Source organism: Chelonus insularis, unplaced genomic scaffold, assembly GCF_013357705.1.
Source record: "Chelonus insularis isolate UGA/USDA-ARS -01 unplaced genomic scaffold, ASM1335770v1 contig_276_pilon, whole genome shotgun sequence".
In the NCBI taxonomy this organism is placed as follows: Eukaryota; Metazoa; Arthropoda; class Insecta; order Hymenoptera; family Braconidae; genus Chelonus; species Chelonus insularis.
This window is the reverse complement of record NW_023276462.1, coordinates 285541-307883: the sequence shown is the minus strand read 5'-3', so window position 1 is coordinate 307883 and position 22343 is coordinate 285541. Positions and strand designations below refer to the sequence as shown.

Sequence of the window (22343 nt, the reverse complement as noted above, 5' to 3'; positions counted from 1 at the left end):
AACTTGTTTTTTTAACCAAATTGACATTATTATGTCTAATAAATTTTACATCTTAGATAGAAAAATAATTAAAGACATAAAATAATTATTTTCATTTAAATTATTAGTCTCTGATAATTTTGACGCACACACTTGTAGGATGTATATTTCCGGTCTCAATATCGTCAATTTGTTCGCTTACAGCTTGAAACAATTTCTTACTTATTTATTATCTTTACTATCAAACTATGAATTATTCATATTTTATTATCCAATGACTCAAGATGCACTCAAACTTCGCATAAAGATGTGGATAATAATAACAATTATTATTATAATTATTATTGTGATAATAGCAGAGCTTGGAGAAAGACGTGCAAGTTTTTTGTATAGCAAAATACACTAAAATATTGATTAAAATTTCTTTCTTTCCACAGAGAGAAGAAAATTCTGATCTTCGAGAAAGGAGGGACGGAGAACGAAGCAACAGCTATCGTATATAGCATATGGGTAAGTAATTAAAAAAGCAAAAGAAAAAAATGTAAAAGAAAAAAAGACATTCAAAAGTTTCAGTAGTATACTATATAATTCATAATGCACAACTATACTAATCTAAAATTCATTTTCAATATTATCTGAAAAGAAACTTGGAAGAAATATTTTTCAGCTATAAGTAAAGATATACGAACCGTTGAGCGAAATGAATGAAACTAAATCGGAATTCAATAAATTTTTTTTTAACCACACGATTCTCATTTATCTCTTTCAATGTTACTTTTCATTGTTGGTTTTTTCTATTAACTTTTTTAATGAAATTATTATCTACACCACTAAACGTCAAAAGAGAATTTGTTCAACAAACTTGGTGCTGTGTACTGGCTAATTCTTGTCATTATTTCAGAAAAAATACTCCAATTAATATTTTTTAATTAACAATATCAGAATATTTTACAGAAACATGCCAATATTGCTTTTAAATATGCCCTCTAATAAACGATATTGAAATAATTAAATCACTTAATAGCTATTGATGAAGAAGTCTTTTTAAAAAAATTAAAAAACTCTCTTTTTTATGTTTATAATTATTAAATGAGAGTAATTATTATAATTATTTAAATAATATCAACCAACTTAATCACATTTGAAACTTTCTTTCATGATCCAAACCTATCAAGCATATAAGCTGTTCACTATCCATATCAAAAATTTTTGTTTACGAAGCAAAAGTTTTGATTGCTAATTATTAAAAGTTATAGTCGAATTACAATGACATGTTTTGAATTATAGAGAGCGTGCTTAATCATGAATTTGCTAACCAGACTCGTTACACTGCAGGCGTTGATGTTTGATTGAATAAACAATGAACGAGCTTATAAATCAGTTTCTCTAGGCTCATAATAACTACAATAACAATAATAACAAACCCTACATTAATAATAATACTAATTTATGCTAATTACATAGCCCGAAATCAATAATATTTATTTTGTATCACATGTAGATGTTAAATTATTCTTTCTTGCATACTTGACTGAAAGTCATCTCTCTGCTTACAAGTCTTCACTTGCTACATGTTGAACATCAAGGACTTGACAAACGAGCTAGTAAATGTTGAAATTTCAAGGAAGCAAGGAAGTTAGTTGAACACGAGTGAACACTTTAGCAATCTCAGTTATTGATTTTCCTTTATTGAAGACTAGAAGGTTTCACATGACATTGAATACAAAGGACTGAATCCTTATAAGAGAATCAGAACTAATCGATAATAGATCTTCCAGTCTTTGAATATTCAAATAACAGATTGACTTAACTGTAATTTTAACTTTAATCCATAGCTTATTCATGTAGAGATTTGAATTAACAGTTACAAACTCATACAAACTCTATTCATACTCATGCTCAACCAACTGCCATACTTAATCTAATCAGAAATTGAAAGCAATAAATGTTGGCCATTAATGAGTAAAACAATGTTTCATTATCAGCTGATATTTATTATTGTTGCAGAAAAAATTTGCATTTTTGTTTGATCAAAGAATTAAAGAATTTAATTTATCAAAAGCAGGTCTTTTTTTAAGAACAAGAGAACAAGAGATGGTTTTTGTGCATGAAAATATTTATACATAATCGATAATCTATTATTGATAACCAATCATCTGTAATAAATGGCTAAATTATTACTCTGATTCAAAGTAAATATCGATTAGTAAAATTTAGAGCTTTTAGAATAATATATTACCGCTAGATACTTGCGTGAAAACAAGGCATTTCCATTAAATAGCTTGACAGTAAATGTAGTTATTATTTTTTTTCAAATATATATATATATATATAATGACTGATAATTATTTGATTGCTTTCTTTACTCCCCACTGAACCAACTGTCTAGAAATGATTTTAAATCGTTGATTTTTTTTTATTCAATTAATTCAATGCTGGATTATATTCTAATTTTTATTGAAAAAAATTCCATTTAGAAGAAAAATATTTTCAAAATGCTGATAAAGTGATTCTGTATAAATTGAAATACATTCGGAGTTTCCACACATATTATATGCTGACAATCATAAAATTCGTTAATCATATTTATCGAGAAAAACTGACGTTGTTTTTTTTAAATAAAATATACTGAGTATCTTACATCTCCATTATTTATTATATCACGTTCGATGATAAAACTCGAGAAAAAAAAATATTCCGAATTCCATTCCAATATCTATCTACCAATATTTTTAATAAACTTTCTATCGAATATTCTTACGTGATGTATCATTGAAATGAATTTTATTTTGCACACGTTATATAGAGTTCTATCTATATCGACCAGTTAAATTATTAAAACAAAAAAAGTCGAATTTTTAAAAGCAAAATAAAAAAAAAGTACGACGTAGGCGGTGCTCCATTATCGCCGGACGTCTGCTGATAAATAATAACATCCAGTGATGAATAAATCAAGCCATTGGTTATACTCATGAGCTTATAAATTTTAGATTCTAGCTTGTAGTATAGAAAGCTCAAGTAAATTTAGCTCAAGGGTGAATTGAATTTTTTTAAATTATTAATTAACATGAAACATTCTATGAGAGCGAACATTTTTCATCAATCAGTTATTGTTCATTAATGATGATCAAGTTCAACAAAAAGTTTAATAAAATAAGATAATATAATATAATACTTGAACATTCAATAATTTAAAAAAGTGGATGAAAAATTTTTTTCTTTTTATTTACTTTATAACAATTTGAAGAATGAAAACAACCGATTCTTTACTATTTTTTTTTCTCATATAATGTCTCATTTACAATCTCTTCATTTTATCCCATATTATATTTTGATACTTATTCAATTTACCTGAATATCAGGATTAATTTACTTTATTATCATTTTACAATTATTCATCTGAAATTATGGTAATCAATATCATCTGTTTTATAATGTAATCTCAATATATTTTTTCTTTGGTTTAAAAACAGCTTTTTCAACAAAAATAACATAAAAACAATACCGTAAATAATGGCTCCAAGTCCCCAGTTAATACTAGCACAATAAAATAACATGCCCACTAGTATTTTTTATTTATCTTTTTTTCAAGTACATTTTTAATAATCGAACATTGAATTCAATCACAAACTTGTAATTTATATATATATATATATATATATATATATATATATATATACTTATTCTCATAGGAAATTTTTCTTCCTCTAATTTATCTCAGTTTCCTGAACTCTTACCCAACATTTTTACGTTGAAATACCCTAAATCGATCTAGATTCTACTTTACTTCCGGATTAGGGTGAACGAAAATTCTTGAGAGTACTTTGATACCTTGAGTATCGAACTTTTTGAATAATAAACTTGTCACTTATAAAATTGGCTAGTAAGTAAGAGTGTGTTTATGCTTACACAAGATATTGTAAACATGATCTGATGCTTTAAATTGCAGGTATCGACACAATGAAGCCGTCGATGAAGGTGGGAGTCGTTGCATTGGTTGGAGTATGTGTGATTCTCTATCAATATCACTTATCACTGGGTGTGAGATTTGATCAGTTGGCAGATCAATTAAGTTCCTTCGATTCTGCTGCTGTCTCTTATGGCATTGCTAATATTCCAGATGCTGAGGATGCAGGAGATGCTGATAACGATCACAACAAAATTACCGTGGAAAAGGTAACGCTTCATTTCCTATAGATCATTTGATAGTTTTCTCAGTACTTTTACTAGGGAAAAGCTTATTTATCAACGTCTTTTATGAGTTCACGCCTCGCTTTAACACATTGCGTGATGATAAAAAAAATTTATACAACTTTATAGTTGTTTAAAAAAAAATAATCAACTATTTAATGATGATAATTAACTAGAGGTAATAACTTTACGAGTATTACAAAGAATAATTGCTAAAAGTCACTTCTTTTTCTTAATTACAAGTTTTTTTTCTTATTAATTTATTTACAATTTAAATTTTGTTAGTTTAATTTGATGTAAATTTATGTCATGCTTATAATAATAACTGTTGAGAATAGATATACGCTGATAAAGTTAAAGACAAATTTTGAAATAATAATTATGATGAAACAATATCTTTAATTGATTCAATTTTTTAAAATATATCATTTGTTGAATTAAATCAAATTGATTTCAAGAGAAAATTCTATTCCACTTCTTTTTTCATTGGAGGACCAATCAATTTTTGAAAAAAGTCACTAAAAAAGACTATTTATTTGAAATTCTATTTATAGTTAGTTTAAAGGATTAAACACTGAAATAATAATCCAATTTTATCGTAAATAATTTAACATCATTCTAATTTTGCTCTATAAACACATTCTCTACTGCTGTCTTAAAAGACTAGAAGCTACAACTCACAATCAATAACTGCTGCAAGCTATTAAGTGACTTTTAACTAGGAATAAAAATTTAAAACTCTTATAGTAATTATTGAATAATTAGATAAAATATTTTTCAAACGAATTATTAAAAAAAATGAAGATAAAAAATAAACTTATTTTATAATTTGTTTTTCTAGATACGTGCAGCAGTTCAATCTGTCCAGATTGAACATGGTTTAAGTCCCCAGATAGGTAATGTTTTAGTTCAAGAACTGACAAGTATATTAAGTAAAACTGGAGCACCAACCCAAGTGAGAAATACCGAGGAATCCACAAAGCATCCATCGCGAATAAGTGAAACTACTACCGTGAACTTGGCGTCAACACGAGAGTTGCCTTCCCAGAGGTCTAACAGCTTATTGAAACCACTCTACATTATAACACCGACTTACCGAAGACCTGAGCAGATTCCAGAACTAACTAGGATGTCTCATACTTTACTTCTGATTGAGAATGTTCATTGGTTAGTTATAGAAGATGCCAAAACTCCTACTAAGGAAGTTACGAAATTCTTGACTCGAACCGGTCTAAAATTTGAACATCTTACGGGTAAATATTATCATAACCTGATATTAAATCCTTGGCATTTTATAAATTTGAATTTCTTTACAATTTTAGATTAGCTTCCTTTTAGTATAACTATTAATCAAAAGTATAAAAATAAAAAAACATTAATGAATTAAATTTAAAAAAATGTTTAAAAGGCTTTTTTTAGAAAAGTAAATTTTTTAACGTTTAAAAGCTAAAGAAAAATACGTCAATGAAATTTGAATATATATAATAAAGAGTTTGACGTCAAAGAGAGATAAAAAAACCTGGAAAATGTTACCTTTTGAACTCAAAGAAATCCTTATATACATAATTCAAGAAAAATCGAAGAAAAATAAATTCTGTAAAAAGAGCCTTTATTAGAAATACTCTAGCATAGCAGAGACGAAATTAATGTAATTAAAAAAGTTTGCGTTCTCTAAAACAATTAAGAAAATAGCTCAATATTAATTTCTAAAAAAGAAGATTCTACTAACGACTAAATTAAATAAAAAGTAACTAAAACCTTTACAGTATTATTAACTCTATTTCTAACACTTCACCATCAAGTTTTAACCAAATTTATTGAATTAGTTAGCTTATCAGTCGAATTACATTCAACTAGGAGCTATCGTAATGGCTCTCTAATAATAAAATTAATCAATACAATGTTACTTTGATTGTAGCCCCAATGCCTGTTAAATACAAACAGAAGAAAGGTGCTAAACCACGAGGGGTTTCTAATCGAAATCGTGGATTAAAATGGATCAGAGCGAATGCCACTGACGGAGTATTTTATTTTGCTGACGATGACAATACTTATGATTTAGATTTATTCGATGAGGTAAATAAAATATTCTCAAGCCAACTTATTGATATACATATATGAATATTTTCCATCACAATCAGAGTAGGAAATTGGTCTAAAATTTCTCTCTTGGGTATTTTCAGATTCGTGAGACGAAGAAGGTGTCGATGTTCCCTGTGGGATTGTGTACGAAATTTGGCCTAAGTTCCCCAGTCGTAAAAGACGGAAAGTTCATTGGATTTTACGATGGGTGGGTTGCGGGTCGAAAGTTTCCTGTAGATATGGCAGGCTTTGCGGTCAACGTCAAGTTCCTTCTTCAAAGACCCAATGCTACGATGCCTTATCGTGCTGGTTTTGAAGAAGATGGCTTCCTCAGAAGTCTAGCACCATTTGAACCACATGAGATTGAATTACTCGCTGATAATTGTACGAGAATTCTTGCGTGGCATACTCAAACAAAAAAGAACGAACCAAGTGCGCCATTAGACATGAAACTTTATCGTTCTACGAATCTTGTTGATTTGAAACAACAAATCGTTTGATACCAAAGAAAAATATACAAATTACATTTTTAAATAGTGTGAAAAAAATGTACTCAAAATGCTGGTCAAGATGTGATGGAAATGAAAAATGATGAATTTGTTCCGGAAGATGAACAGCAAACGATGTGATCCAGTGCCTATAAACAACCCCACCGTCTCCGAATCGATATTTTAAAAGATCGATGAGGATATTATATTTAGAACGCTACAAATACGGAGATTTGTTTTGTATTCACTTTTACAATTTTTCATGCTGAGGTTTTGATATAAAATACTCAGTGAAATTTGCACTTCTTGAATAGTGAATGACAAAAAAAATATCAATCCGGCCGCAAAAATAATTTAGTTATAAATAATTAGACAACAAAAAAAAGATGTAATTTTATTAATTAAAAATTATTGAAAGATTTAGTTTTTAAAAGGTGATAAAAGTTTGAGCGCTTCCGAGTTGTGCAATAAATTCTATTGCTCCTAAGATTGAGAATGGAAACAAAATAATTATATTTAGTACCAGGTACTTAAGTGTTCGCATATAATGAAAAAAAAAAAAGGTAATACTCAAGAGTGATTGACCAGTTTTGGCTTCCACAATATTTTATTCTCACACAATGGTGAAAAATCAGAATCTCCAAAAATTCTATATTTAATTTTAGAAATTAATTTTTAAACAAATTATTACTTCTCAAATGTTAAATAAGTTTAGTTGAAATAAAAATCAACAATTTCTTGAAAACTATCAATAAATTTAATTGAAACTTTCTTGATTGAAATAGTTTTTGTTTTCATTTAGTATATGAAAAACCCAAGTATTTTTACCAAATAATAAGATTAAAATCATTAGTAATACTCAATATAATAAGAGCAAAATGAATAAGCAATAATAAATAACGGAGCTTAGAAACTGATACATAAAATGTATTGTTACGTGAGCATTTAATAAAGTGCATCATTTATATATTTATTTGTAGCAAATGCATTGGGACTTTTGCACAACTATTTAATTAGTATAAGTTTTTAGAATAAAAAAATTAATTAACTAAATTCCGAAAAAAAAAAAAATAGTCTTATATCAAAGACAATTATATCAGTGACAATTAGGATAGTGAACAATTTTGAAGGAGAACGGACTTTTAAATGTAAACAATTCAGGAATAATCTAAAGGGAGTTGTAAAATATCTAATCATTTTCACATTTTAAATAAAATAAAAAATGTGTATTTTATTCACAAAAATGAAAATAGAAATGTTTCACTTGTTTAAAACAATATTTCACGCAGTTAAATATTTGTTTTGATCGTCAAATAATTTATATTATAGTGTTTAATATTACATAGCTAGGATTGAATCAATTCCAAACTCTGAAACATGTATTATATTTGTATAATACTTGGTAAAGAATAAGTAACGTTATATCAATGTTACTAATTCTTGTATTAATAGTAATCATATGAAAATATCAATAAAAAAAAATAATTTTAAAGACTTCTTTGTAAAAAGTAAATTATTGAACTTTAAGATCTCGCTTAAATTGTAATAAAATTATCATAAACTTTAAGTTTATATTTATTTCATTTCTCTTATTATTAAATTAATTCTCAGTCATGTAAAAATTTTGGCAATTACATTGACACCGATTGAATCGGTTTTATTGTACGGTTTTAAAAATAAAGGCAATAAAATATACGAAATTATTACCACGAGATTCTTTGAGGACCTTCCTGATCAGTCCAATAGAATGTCTTCGTAGCAAATATGTAGAATTGAATAATATTAATAATTATAGTAGTCAGTAATTCGCCTGTTATTTGCCAGGATTTTGGTTCTGGCATGTTTAAGCGTAATAAAATATAAGGGATTATAAAATAACGAGGCTCTAGTAATAATTGAGGTATCAAAACAACACAAAGACACACAGAATACATAATTTTCGATAAATATCTCACATCTCGTAAACACATGAAAATACTATAAATAGCAAAACCATAAATAGGAATCAAAAGATACTTTGCGATATAATATCGTCCTAGAAACTTATTCCATACATAAAAAACATAATGTCGATTATCAGCTAATAAGTAAGGATGAACTAACGTATTATTATGGACAATAACAGTCATAATAATTAATAAGACGTTAGATATAATCCAATGTTCGCGATTTGCCTTAAGAAACGATTTCAAATTTGGCAACATATAAGGCCAAGCGAATGCTAATGAGAATATTGAAAAGTAGAATATCTGAGGCAAATGGATCGTAGCTACGTGAGCAGTTTTATCTCCTAAAACTATTCCCTTATTCCAAATAATGAATGCTAAAAATGATACGACAACTGATATATGATATTTCAAATGAGAACATGTATCAATAACAAATTGGAAAAATGGCCCAATCCCTCGGCGGGTGTAATATCGGACGTTATTCCATACCAACTGTAAATAAATCGAGTTATAATAATGGAGAAAATATTAAATTAATACAAAAATATTGATTCAATATTTCTGATCAATTTAATATTTAGTTAATTGTATTTTAATACTCACTCGAGCATGAATTGGACTTCCATGGATACCTCTATCATTAAGTGTAGATATACTCTGAGGAGTCTGTTGTTCAATTAAATTTAATACTATTTCTCCAGCTAATAATGTCACCCAAATAATATTCGTTTGTCGAATTAATACAGTTAAGGCACCTGCGAGTATAAATTAGAAACATTGATCAACTTTATTTACTAAGAGTAAATGTATTTATGTTAGTAAAAAAATTTATCACCTGCGAAGACTGAACTTTTATAGTATTGCTTTTGATGGAGTAAGTACATTAACAATACTAAATTAACTGATATAACGTCAGTATAATAAAGAAAATGCCAAAAGTATAATGGAGGTAATAGAGTGATAGTCAAAGCTATTGTTAATGCGAGTCCATGTTTATCTGTTTGTGAATCATCTTCGATTTTTTTCATCCATTTTGTTGTTCTTAATATTTGATAAATTAAAAACAAATTAAAGAAAGTACCAATTAAGTTTATTCCACGCAGAAATAAAGTTGTGCAAAGTTTAAATGGTGCTAATAATGCTGCTGATATTAAATACAAGCCTGGGAGTGTTGTTATTTTTTTATCCCACTGAAACAAAGTATGCTTGTATTAGTTAATGACTATGATCGAATATCAATCAATCAAGTAAATACTCCATTTATATATGGTATCAATAAATTTTTTTACCTCATAAAATGATCCATTACAATATCTTTGAGTTTGTGGAATATGAAAAATTTCATCAATATAATAATTTGGTTGTACTTTGTTAAGAAAAAAAAATAATGACGAAGTAACTGTAAAAAATACTAAAGAAACTAATGTCTGTTGTATAACAGATCGATTAAATAAATTAAAGGACGGTTTTTCGACTGACGCGGTCATTTTGCGTATTATCAATAAAGCAATGATAACATAACCAAACTATCAATGAACGTACTAAAAACATACGTATTTGTTGAATGAAACTTTAACAAAGTTAATCGAAAATTTATAAATTAATATACTATTTTAGTGAAAAAACATAAATAAGATCAATATTAATTGAAAATCAAAAAATAACACAAAAAAATATATAATAATGTAATAAAATATAGAAAAACTCTTTCGCATTAAATTTTTTCAAAATGGAGATAGGTGTCGAATACAATTGATCTTGTGGGAGATAAAACGGAGTTAAAATTGACCACCATGATCGTAAGGTGGCACGGAAACACAAAATTCGTTCATCTTATCTACAGAAGGTCAAATGCATGCATACAGTACCGAACATAAATGCTGTTCAATTTTTTGGAGGTTATACATGCAATTTCCTTATACCATCCTCCTATAGAAAATCACACAGAATTTATGTCCGGTACTGTACGCACACATTAGAGGGCGTTAGGGTTAGAACGCATGCGTAAAAGAAGTAATAGAATCATTCTATTGGTCAATCAAATGTAAAAATTGTCTAGTTTTTTATTAGCTAATCACCAATCGTTCTTAACCACGATCAACTATATAGGCCCGCGAAAATTTAAATATTATGGAAAACATCAAAAAATGTACTTTAAAAAGTACTTCTTAAAAACGCTAATTTAAATCTATAGTTAAACAATTATAGAAAGTAAAGTGTATAAAGTTAAAATTTTCAATGATAGTATTAGTTATTTAATTGATTATTAATAATTAATAGATAGTTGTTAATCGTCTTCTTATCATTTAGAGAATTTTTGATTCCTATGACAAAGTGAACATTGTTTAACGGATACGTTGAAAGTATTAAAATTTATGGTAATGTTGATTTTAGAGTTGCAAAAACATTCCCGGGACCTCAACGCTTGCTTGCTTTTGTTATTCGAGGGGATAATGAAGGCCAGGGAAGCTTCGAGTCGATGATCGGCCGGGCTGAATCAGACAAGGAAATAGTTAAAGGAAGGGAGAGATAACGTGCGCGTGTGCGAACTACGCCGGGGGTGGTTGGTCGGTGGTCCGAATTCCGAAAATCATACAACCTTCTCTTATATGTAATTATTTGCCATTACTATTTAATCATACCGGCGTTTAGTTAACATAATCGCTTCGACAGTATTTTTTTTATTTATCAAGTAATTATTATTATAGAAGTATTGTTAAAAGTATCTGTTACTCATTGTATAATTTCATATAAATTCAAGTAAAAACGCCGCGAAAGTAAGACTGGAGCGCACAAAAACGCACGCGGTGTCTAAAAATGGCGAAGGCGTTTTGCGCGGTGACAGTGTCGATTTTATCAAACAATGGACAGTCAACGCCGAAATATAATAAACCTGTCACACTTAACATTAACTACGATCCTCAAGGACTCAGCATCGAATTTATATCAGGTATTATCTTAACTTATTTCATTTCACGATCGATATTAAGATGCCGATAAAGGTAGCAGACGCTACCTAACCACACTTCAAATTGGACGCCTTGTCTCAAAAATAATATGATCTCAATGTTTGTTATTCATTTTAATAATTAATTTAATTTATTGGAGTCATTATCTTTATATTTCTACTATTTTGATGGTAGAACATTATATTAAAATCTTCTTTTATTATTAGTAAATGATTTAAAGCAGGTGGAAAGGTTCAAATCCTTTGTGTTGTCAGTTTAACGTTTGATCTATACGAGGAAAAAAAAAAGTATAATTAAGAATAATAGAGGAAAATTGAATTTTATAATAATAACTGTTATTACGAAGTTCTTTAAATGAATAAACTTTAGCTTCTAATTGGAGTAACAAAAACGAAAATAAACGTATAAATGTATTAATATTGATTTTGTATAATTATTGCAGAAGATCCTAGTGAGAAAGGACCTAAGCAATTATTGGAATTTCCTGTAACACATACTACAGAATGCTCGCGAGTTGCAACAAAAAGTTATGTTTTTACTTTAGATTCTGAAAGTCTTTTAATAACATTCTCTACTGAGTCAGGTAAACAGAATAATAATTTTCTAAATTTTACATTCACTCTGATTATTCATTCTATTGAATCAGATTTAATTAGCTATTTTAAAAAAAACTTTATAGATTTTCGAAATTTTCATTCACAAATTTTAAAACTTAAAAATGGCAAAGGAATGTCAGCTTTTAATGAAAGAACAGAAGATTTGTCAGCTATGCAGTATTTTCAATTTTATGGTTATCTATCTCAACAACAAAATATGATGCAAGACTATATAAGAACTAGCACATATCGACGTGCTATTTTAGCAAATTCTTCAGATTTTAAGGATAAAATCGTGCTAGATGTTGGAGCTGGTTCTGGAATTTTATCATTTTTTGCCGTTCAAGCAGGAGCAAAAAAAGTATATGCAGTAGAAGCAAGTAACATGGCTAATCATGCAGAATTGCTTGTAGCGGCGAATAATCTTTCGGATCAAATTATCGTCATTGCTGGTAAGATTGAAGAAATTGAACTGCCTGAACGTGTTGATTGCATCGTTAGTGAACCTATGGGATACATGTTGTACAATGAAAGGATGCTTGAAACTTATCTCCACGCTAAAAAATGGCTTGTACCTGGTAATTGATGAATTAACCTATCTAATAGAGATTATAATCACATAATTAATGATTAAATGAACAAGAAATTGAGTTTATTTATTATTCTAGGTGGTAGAATGTTTCCTTCTCGAGGTGATCTTCATATAGCACCGTTTTCTGATGAAACTCTGTACATGGAACAATTTAACAAAGCTAATTTTTGGTATCAAACTTGTTTCCATGGCGTTGATCTTTCATCACTTCGTAACAGTGCAATCAAAGAGTACTTCCGACAACCTATTGTTGACACATTTGATATTCGCATTTGTATGGCTAAATCTGTTAGGCATGTGGTTGACTTCCAAACTGCTGACGAGACTGATTTACACAAAATAGGTAAAAAAATCAATATTTAATAAATATTTCTTTAATATTAAACAAGAACTTGATAACGAATGTTGATTAACTGTGAATATTGATGTAAATGACAGAATAAAAAATTTTTTTTTTCATTTATTTTGTAGAGATAGATGTTGATTTTCATATACTAGAAAGTGGAACATGTCATGGATTAGCTTTTTGGTTTGATGTTGCATTTATTGGCTCAACTCATCAATTCTGGCTTAGTACAGCACCAACGGAACCTCTCACACATTGGTATCAAGTTCGCTGTCTTTTGGAAAATCCACTATTTTGTAAAAGTGGTCAATTGTTATCTGGAAAAGTTACTCTATTAGCTAACAAAAGGTATAGACTACTTTTAAGCTATAGTAATCAATTCTAAAGTCGAAGAATTCAATGGAATTATCATGAATACATTTCTTTCAGACAATCTTATGATGTAACGATAGATTTGAAATTAGAAGGAACAAATATAGAAAGCAGCAGCAATACGTTAGACTTAAAGAATCCTTACTTTAGATATACGGGTGCAGCAACACAATTACCAACAGGATTAAATAGTACATCACCAAGTGAATCATACTGGACAACATTAGATGCGCAAGGTGCTCGACAGGCAGTAAACATGGTCAATGGGATGTCAGTGAATGGTTTGGGTGAAGTGTCGATGGATGCTACAGGCGCTGTGAATCCCAGTAATTTACTTGCACTAGGTAAGGTTTGGTTTGATCCCTCGTTATATCATTATTCTCTCTAAGATGATCCAATTTTCCACGACCTCGAACTAGTGTAAGATGGTTTGCATTTTGGATATGTTGTATGTTAATATCCATGTTTTAAGAATGCAATGTACTTTCATTTGAACTTGAAATTTCAATGGCGAACTGAATGATAAAATTATTTATAAGTAGTTCCTTCACGTTCTGAAACAAAATTTGAAGAAAAACATTAAATGTAAAAATGGGACAGTTAAAATTGAGGCATTAATGACACAAGGTTTAATTTTACAAATATTCCAAAAATATAAAAAAAAAATAGATATAAAATAAGTTTTAAAAACAAATTCTATTTCATAAATTATAAGTTGAAAGTTATAAATAGTAAATTAGTTTATTTTTATCAGTCATAGATTTGACAATAAGTTAAAAATTATTTTCATACAATAACGATAATCTACTTATTTTTATTATCCCGTACTTTTGCGATAGCTTTGACCCGGGTGATAATTAAAATATTTTTTACTGAGCAATTAAAATCTCAAAAGCAGTTTTTAATTCTCAATTATAAGTATTTGTGTTTATAAGTATTTCCATAAGCCACTTTATAATCACGAGAATTTGTAAATATTTCAGTGAATCCCTTGTGATAATAATATTTTGTAAATTTGTAAGACTGAATCCGTGTCAATAAACGGCTCTTTGAAGATGATTGTATTGAATTCATTTCAATCAACTATCTGTTTATTTATTATTAACAATATATATTTATTTATGTATCCTGCTTGTAAATTATTACCTTGCATGTCTTTTTATATTTTTATTTTAGATTCATTGATATATTATTACTCACTACTTCATTATTAATCATTATTATTATTACTATGAACATATTATAATTGCTAATCAATAATACCTTGTTATTCTTTAATAGTGTAATTAATAACTTGCAGAGAATTTCATAAAAATAAAAATGATGATTTTATTATCAAATACTAGCAAATCATTTACGTATATGTTTTTATTGAAAGTTATTTTTTTTTTTATTATAATTTTTATGCAATCAATTATGTGGTTAATTTCCTTGTGTGACAGGCGGTCAGCCAAATATACATCCGGGTTCAATTTCAAGTACTGGAAGAGGAAGAATTGGAGGTACAGCAACAAGTACACAAGCAGCACAACTTATTGGAGGTGGAATTACGCCAAATATGTTTACATCGCCAGCAACTGTAAGTATAGCGAACCGTTATTAATCTATGACGAGATACTTGCCCGCATCCGCTTTATAATCATGTCGCTACTCATTGTAATATTTTGATATTTTTGTTATTATTTTTACAAATATGAAAGCTACGTTAAATAAAAACTGTACTTAATCGATATATTTATAAATATTCTTGAACATCATTAATATTAATTTACTAGATTCTATTCATTATTTTTTATTATGAAAAACTCTACGAAACTTTATAATATGTTTTATTTGTACTTAGAATTACTATCAATTTTTATTTAGAACAAATATTTACAAAGATTGTTTCTTTCAGTTATTTATTAATTCCTTTCAATTATCTGAATAATAACACTAGTCAACAAATAGGAAAAAAGTATTTGCAGCTGAGTAAGTTAAGATGTAATAATATGTATCTGTATTGCAAACTTTACGAAAAAATTTTTATTTTTATCTGTAGTAGCTTATTATAAAAACTGCCAATAATAATTCTATTATTTTATTAAAATCTTTAGCTGATTTTTTTTTTTTTAATTTTACTTAAACTAGATTTTTTTTTTTCAAATTAATGATATGACTTGATAAAACTTTTTCTCTCTAATATTTCCATCCTGAACATGTCAAGTTTAATTGAGCATAATAACCATGAGTAAATCCCAAAATAGTTGTTGACTAATGTAATTGGTTAACTAATTATTTTATAAATTTTAAAAATAATTTCAATCAATTTACTGACTTACTTTAGATATTATAAATAAGTTTTCATAAAACTGTTAATTTCTATCTCAAAATTTGCTTTTTCTTGAATGCTATATCAAACGTTAAAAAACAAACTTTTTTATTTAAATAACAGTTTAATATACTTTTAGTATCTTCAATATGATCTTTCAAGTGAAATCTAACAATGAGAGTGATTGCATGAAACATAAGAGCGGCTCAGTAGCTCAGTCATTGTAAACACGGTGACGTTATTGTATTCTTGAGGATACTAAAATGATCGTCTGCGTATCTTTCGCGGCTACAGCTTGGTGTTACTTTCCAGCAATCGCTGGTTCTTGGCAATACATCACATTATCCGGTCAATCCCAGCCTGATGATTGGCGATTACGTGACTCCAGGAAATGGAATGACACCACAGTCATATCGGCAATGATCTTCGGCCAACTCTTATCGCACTGAATATTCACGCAAATTGAAACAACAACAAAACAACAATCAGCATCAATCAGTCAGCTGTAACGGAAGTATAATAAACAATCGACAAAATCGAAGGCTAGTTTTCAGTTCACCTGCGAGCAAATTGAGACTTTCATCAGCTGTTCGTATCCTTCATGCTACCAGCTTGACTGAATTTCATCCGGATCTGAAACTTGTTGAAACTCGAATGAATTTAGTTGACAGCATTGCCTCCAATATAAATCTTGGAAGAAACAATTTATCATGGGAAACAAGAAGAAAACTACGTGCTATATTTTCGTAGCTATTGTTCAAAACAAATAATATTTGCGATTACACTTTTCAAAACTAGAATTATTAAAGAAAATAAACAGTAACTACGAGCAAATGTTTGCCAAATGTATTCAAATTCAGAGAAATTTGAAAAATTAATTGAAGAAACAAAAGTAAATATAATATTTTTTAACGACAATACTTGACGTAATTGCAATGCTCTACGAGTCGCATAACGTTACGAAATCTTTAAAGATAAATTTTATGTAATTCAATCCGTTTTTTAAATGTTTCCTTTAGAGTTCAAGTGATTATGAGACTCTATGATTTTTATAAGTAGAGTCGATATTAATTCGAGTAGATTAAAATGAAAATAAGATAAAGCTTCAAATAGATAAGTAGAAGATATTTCTGTGCTCGATGTCGAAGCTATTTATACAATTTTAGAATATGTAAAACATAGAATAAGACGCGAATTGAACAGTGCAAGCAGCAATAATGTATTAATTATATAATAATTGTAATAATAATTACGTAAGAAATAGATGACATTGTATGTCGTTTAATTCAATAATTGTAAATGATGCCGCGTGCACTGTTAATATTTATAAAAAAATAATATTAAAAATGTCAGGCCTCTCGAATTGGCTAAAATAAGTTGTAATTTCATTAAATTCAAATAATTAATTGTATATGAATTTAAACTATTTTATTTTATGAAAATGAAGATTTACTAGTTATTAATCGCTAGTAAAACTTGTCGATGGCAACGAATTCAGGTGTAAGACACTTGTGTGGTATAAAATCAATAGTTCATATAGTAACCGAAGGCATAGCTCATGAATAAAGATCTCAATTCAATTTATATTATTCCGACAAGTTCATAACAGCTTGTGAAATCCTTCATTTGAACTTACTTTTTACATAGGTATTCACAAAAACTTGCCATTTTATTCAGCCATTTTTAGAAATTTATTTTTTCCTATTTAACAGTCCTTAATTGAATATAATAGATCTAAGATTATTTAAACCTACTTTGATTAACTTTCTTCCTAATTTTATGATTACGGCAGTAAAATAATTTCAAAATTTTTAGCAATGGAGATAAAAATATTTATTAATTTTTCAATCAATTCTAAATTTTAAAATTCTATTAAAAATTTTTAATGAAAAATTTTTTTAAATTCAATTTATTCATTTTGTTTTTTCATTGCACTATAATTCAATCTCTATTACTAAAAATTGTGATTTTATTTATTTTTAAAAACTTAATATTAATTTATTTATCAACTTTATTGCCTAAATCTTATTGTGAGAGAATAAAAGTTCTTTTTTAAAATACTACTATTTGAGAAAAAAGTATTCCACGAGTGCTATATCAATGATAAATTAATAAACTAAAAAAAGGAACTGAAAGGTAAAAGAAATAAAACAAAAGTAAATTGTATTTATAGTCAGATATTGTACATAAGCCATTTCTTCCGATTTTTAGTTTTCCCTGAGTGTGTGAGTGTGTGAATCTGTGTCTGCTTTTTAATACGATGCCCAATGACTGAAAATTTACATTTGAATATATAAATATACCTCAAAAATATCGATTGGAGCCTTAAATTTTATTATTACTTTTATGTTCTCAGCTTTTAAGTCCATACTCACTGCGTACAATTTTTATTAGTATTATGTATTACATGTATCAAGTATTAACCGTTTTTTAAAATAATGAATCCGTTGAAAACTCAATAGTTATTTAATTTAAAATAATATACTCAACGTTCATACATCATTGTAATTTTTTCAATATTACAAATCCAGTATTTTATGCAAGATATGGCTCCAACGAATATTTTTTCATAATTTTATTACTATGTTATATTATCATCACTGTACTGTGTCACTGTAATTATTTGTAATTATTTAATTATGAAATAATTATTGTACTTCATGTCAGCTCAACATTACAATTTATTTTTAAGTATCATTTGTATTTATCATCATTATATGATAGATAATTAGGAAACGAGTGAAGTGACACATTGGAATTAATGATTAATTTATTAATAATTGATAATGTATTAGGTAATTAAAAATAATTGAATAGCAATTGTCTAAAATATGCTTTTGATATTTATTTACATATTAAAAATCCTTTCCTATTATCGCATTGTTATAAATTATTTGTCTGATCATAATTGTATTGTAATAATATTTCGCTTCAAGTTTTAAATTTACGTTTTAGTAATAATTAAAAAGTGTTAGTAAGTATAATAAAATATCATTAAAATATCAGATTCAATAAAATCTTTATCTTTAGTAATGAATGAAACTTCGAATACTCTTTGATATGTAAAAAAATATTCGTTTATACTATTATCATTAGCAATTATTCACTAGATAAATCACATTTTTTTTCAGGATTCATTCTAGTTCCTTTGGGACATTGAAAAGCTTCTGCAAAAATGTTACTGCTTGAAAGAGCACCATCTATCCTGAATATTGCCGGTGTATGAGTGTCTCTCAAGCTATTAATTAGTAAATCATCATTTCTAGAACTACATTCATTCTGAAATATCAATGAAAATAAGATTTACAAATTTTTGATTATGTCGCAATACATTTCAAACTTAAAAATGAAAAATAAAATTCTCACAGATGCATAGGAAAGGAAATAAAGCTGATTACTGTTAAGATGTTCAAGACCGGGTAATCTTATACTGGATTCTTTATTATTTTTTTTACAGATCTGAAATGCTTCATAGCCGGCTTGTACGCCTAAAATATCAGCGAGATTTTCCTGTAATGTTTTATATGGATTCACCTAAAATAATCACTATTATTTATTTTATTATTTTGAATACAAGGTTTACATTTAATTAGACTTACTTGATGAGTTTTGTTTTTTACAAGAATTGAGTAGTTAGAATATTTCTCAACTACACAACGAATTTGGTCTCGAATCTCAGTGTCATTAGAAAACGTAAACCAATGTCTTTCTGTTCCATTTCTATGATATGGATTTTTCAATACATAAAAGCTGTGTGCTATTTCGTGTCCAATTACTTCACCAATACCACCATAATTGATAACGCTATTTATAAATTAATATTATATTAGTATGATAGAAAATGTATAATAACTATAAAACATATTTGGCAAATTGACTTACTCCGGTTGTTTAACATCAAAATATGGATTTTGTAAAATTCCATATAATACTACTAAAAAGTACATTCTAAATTAGAATATATTATTGATTTATAATAATAAAAAAAAATGTTATAACTTACATATAATATTATAATGGAAAAAATAAAATGCATTAACATTTAATGGAGAAGTAACCCATCTATAAAATAATCAGTAAATTAATGAAGGATATTCATACAAGTATTAATTGTAGCACTTTAAAACTTACAGGCTTTTAGGGTAGTTATTATCTCTAAATAATTCCAATTTTTTCATTAAATTAAATTTAAATGCGGCCGAAATATTATCAAAATAAGATTCAGTTATATTGAGATCTTTGAATTCATTGTTCAATTGTGTCTCATTCTGATACCAATATGGATACCCAACCAAAAATTCCGAATAGTTGATTGATTTTATCCAGTATTTTTTTAAATAATGAGGAAGGGAAGAGCGGTTGATTACGTTTGTCATTCCTTCCATAATTCTCTTTGTCATTTGTACATTCTGTACAATGAAATTAAATATAAAGTTTTTATAATGCAGTTTGTTTTCACTCAATAATAAATTGATAAACAAACTTACTTCATCGATAATTTTTTGAGAAGAGTACTTTTGCACATAAGCATAAGCAGTTAAATGTGGAAAAAAATTTTTAGTCTTTGATATGCATATGTCCCAACGGCTACTGAGTTTGAACGGTTGATTACGTACTGATGGCAATAATAAGTCCTGTACTATTGAAAATAGTCGTTTAGATGCATGAGGACCAAATGTCTTTATAAAATTCCAATGTAGTGTATTCGCTGAAATATTACAAATTATAATTTATAAATAATATATATTATTAATAATAAAAATCAATTATAAGATTCACGTACCAATAACTTCAGAAGAAGTTTGATCTAGTAACTTGACTAATTCCAAAAAGTAACGATAATTCGTAAAAATTATTTGTGATCCAGGAATATTAAAATCAGAATGATCACCAAAATATTGTTCAGTCATATTTAAAAAATCAATCTGAAATATATATCTTATTTATTTATGTTTCTAGAACAGCTTGTAAAGATTACCTTTCCATTTGTAGTCGTAACATTCATCGAACTGAAATTACTTTTAAAATCATCAAAATTTATCCAAAGTTTATAAATACCATCATCTTCGTTCATTGTTTTATTTTTTATCTAAATATTTGAAAAAACATCACTAAGTGATATAATTTTTTTTTGTTTTTTTTTGAATATTTAATTTTTGTTTTAACTCACCCATTCTAAATTCCATTCAAACTTGATAATATCATCTATATTCTTTTGAAGCTTTTTATCTGCCAGAGACACATTTCGGTGTTCTGTAAATATCTGAGCAATTTTGTTAATAACATTTTTATAAGAAATAGCTTGAGGTAACATTATAAAATCTTCAAAGTTTTCAAGAATATCTCCAGAGAATATTTCCTCATCAGGATCAGCATTAGTAGTTTTCAACTAAAATTGTTATCAATCTTATATATTAAATTTTATGTTTTTAAAATTACTAATAAAATTATAATTTACATAAATTTTAGGAGAGATTTCTATATTGGGAGAAATATAAACATCAAATTTGAAAAGTGGAGAAAAATCTATCATTTTCCTGAATGTTATATCAATTTCTTGCCATGGCTTATTTTTTGACAACCATTCCTCCTTTATCATAATTAATGGCCATCCTCCGTTTTTATCAAGAATTTCAAGAATATTTAATATCGGATCTTCAATAATATTATCTGAGAATAAAAATTGTAAAAATAGATGATGAAAGAAATTATTTTAAAAGATTAGTATGAAAAATACCTATCTGAAGGCAAGATTCATAGAATCTTTTTAATTTAGTCACAGTTGAATTCTTTTGTGATGGTATAGCGTACACAAGTTCTAGAAATTAATGTGAATAATAAATTATTTATTATTTATTTATCTTCTATGATACATGATGAATTTTTTTATTCGTTAGAATTGTTTTTACATGAAAATACCTTTTAATTTAAATGATATGTTATCTCTCATGAGCCTCGTCATACTTTGTTTTTCATCTGACCAATTTCCACAAGCATATTGATAAAAACTATTACATGGATCAGCATTTTGATCCATATTCTTCAATAATCTATCAGCTAGAATAGATTTATTTAGTGTTTTATATCAATTAAGAAATAACTTGATCATTGTAAAATAACATATATCACAATTTTACCGGTTTTTTTACAAGTTTTAGTTACACACACTGGTTCATGATTCAAAATACTTTTAGCTTCTAAAATACTAGTGTGAAAGGCAAAAATAATAACAGCAATAAAAATTCTAGAAAAAAAACAATTCTCTAATTAAAATTTTTATTAACATTATAATAAATAATTTAATATAAATATATTTTACAAAAATATTATTTTTACAATTGATAAAACGACGACAAACAACTGTGTGCCATAGTTGTCGCTGAAGAAATGAAATAAATTCTCCAATCTCTTGACGTTTTTAAATACTAATATTTTGAACTTAATGACGTTTAATTTACCTCGCTCTTG

At 27.4% G+C, this 22343-nt stretch overlaps 4 protein-coding genes across 5 annotated transcripts; 2 read left to right on the top strand and 2 right to left on the bottom strand.

Moving 5' to 3' along the window:
• The first annotated feature begins 416 nt into the window (after positions 1-416).
• GlcAT-P (Glucuronyltransferase P) lies at positions 417-7832 on the top strand. Its single transcript, XM_035080356.1, has 5 exons — positions 417-489; positions 3929-4155; positions 5012-5423; positions 6089-6246; positions 6354-7832. The coding sequence occupies exons 1-5, from the start codon at positions 486-488 to the stop codon at positions 6750-6752; spliced, it is 1200 nt and encodes a 399-aa protein (XP_034936247.1). The 5' UTR covers positions 417-485; the 3' UTR covers positions 6753-7832.
• A 417-nt stretch (positions 7833-8249) lies between these two features.
• Positions 8250-10418, bottom strand: Alg10 (alpha-1,2-glucosyltransferase Alg10). Its single transcript, XM_035080355.1, has 4 exons — positions 9979-10418; positions 9525-9879; positions 9293-9444; positions 8250-9181 (listed from the first exon to the last, which is right to left on the bottom strand). The coding sequence occupies exons 1-4, from the start codon at positions 10174-10176 to the stop codon at positions 8444-8446; spliced, it is 1443 nt and encodes a 480-aa protein (XP_034936246.1). The 5' UTR covers positions 10177-10418; the 3' UTR covers positions 8250-8443.
• A 762-nt stretch (positions 10419-11180) lies between these two features.
• On the top strand, positions 11181-16354 carry Art4 (arginine methyltransferase 4). Of its 2 annotated transcripts, none has more exons than XM_035080358.1 (8): positions 11181-11639; positions 12101-12241; positions 12338-12832; positions 12923-13189; positions 13318-13540; positions 13622-13908; positions 15007-15143; positions 16170-16354. In XM_035080358.1, the coding sequence occupies exons 1-8, from the start codon at positions 11507-11509 to the stop codon at positions 16296-16298; spliced, it is 1812 nt and encodes a 603-aa protein (XP_034936249.1). In that variant the 5' UTR covers positions 11181-11506; the 3' UTR covers positions 16299-16354. The 2 variants fall into 2 exon arrangements, with proteins under 2 accessions (XP_034936249.1, XP_034936250.1); XM_035080359.1 differs by having other exon boundaries at positions 11184-11639; positions 16188-16354.
• Positions 16355-18974: 2620 nt separating this feature from the next.
• On the bottom strand, positions 18975-22246 carry LOC118065221 (neprilysin-like). The gene is made up of 14 exons (XM_035080372.1): positions 22212-22246; positions 22013-22119; positions 21795-21932; positions 21613-21693; positions 21334-21515; positions 21046-21264; positions 20854-20964; positions 20659-20800; positions 20363-20583; positions 20163-20284; positions 19758-19823; positions 19475-19679; positions 19242-19409; positions 18975-19154 (listed from the first exon to the last, which is right to left on the bottom strand). The coding sequence occupies exons 1-14, from the start codon at positions 22244-22246 to the stop codon at positions 18975-18977; spliced, it is 1977 nt and encodes a 658-aa protein (XP_034936263.1).
• Between the last annotated feature and the right edge of the window lie 97 nt (positions 22247-22343).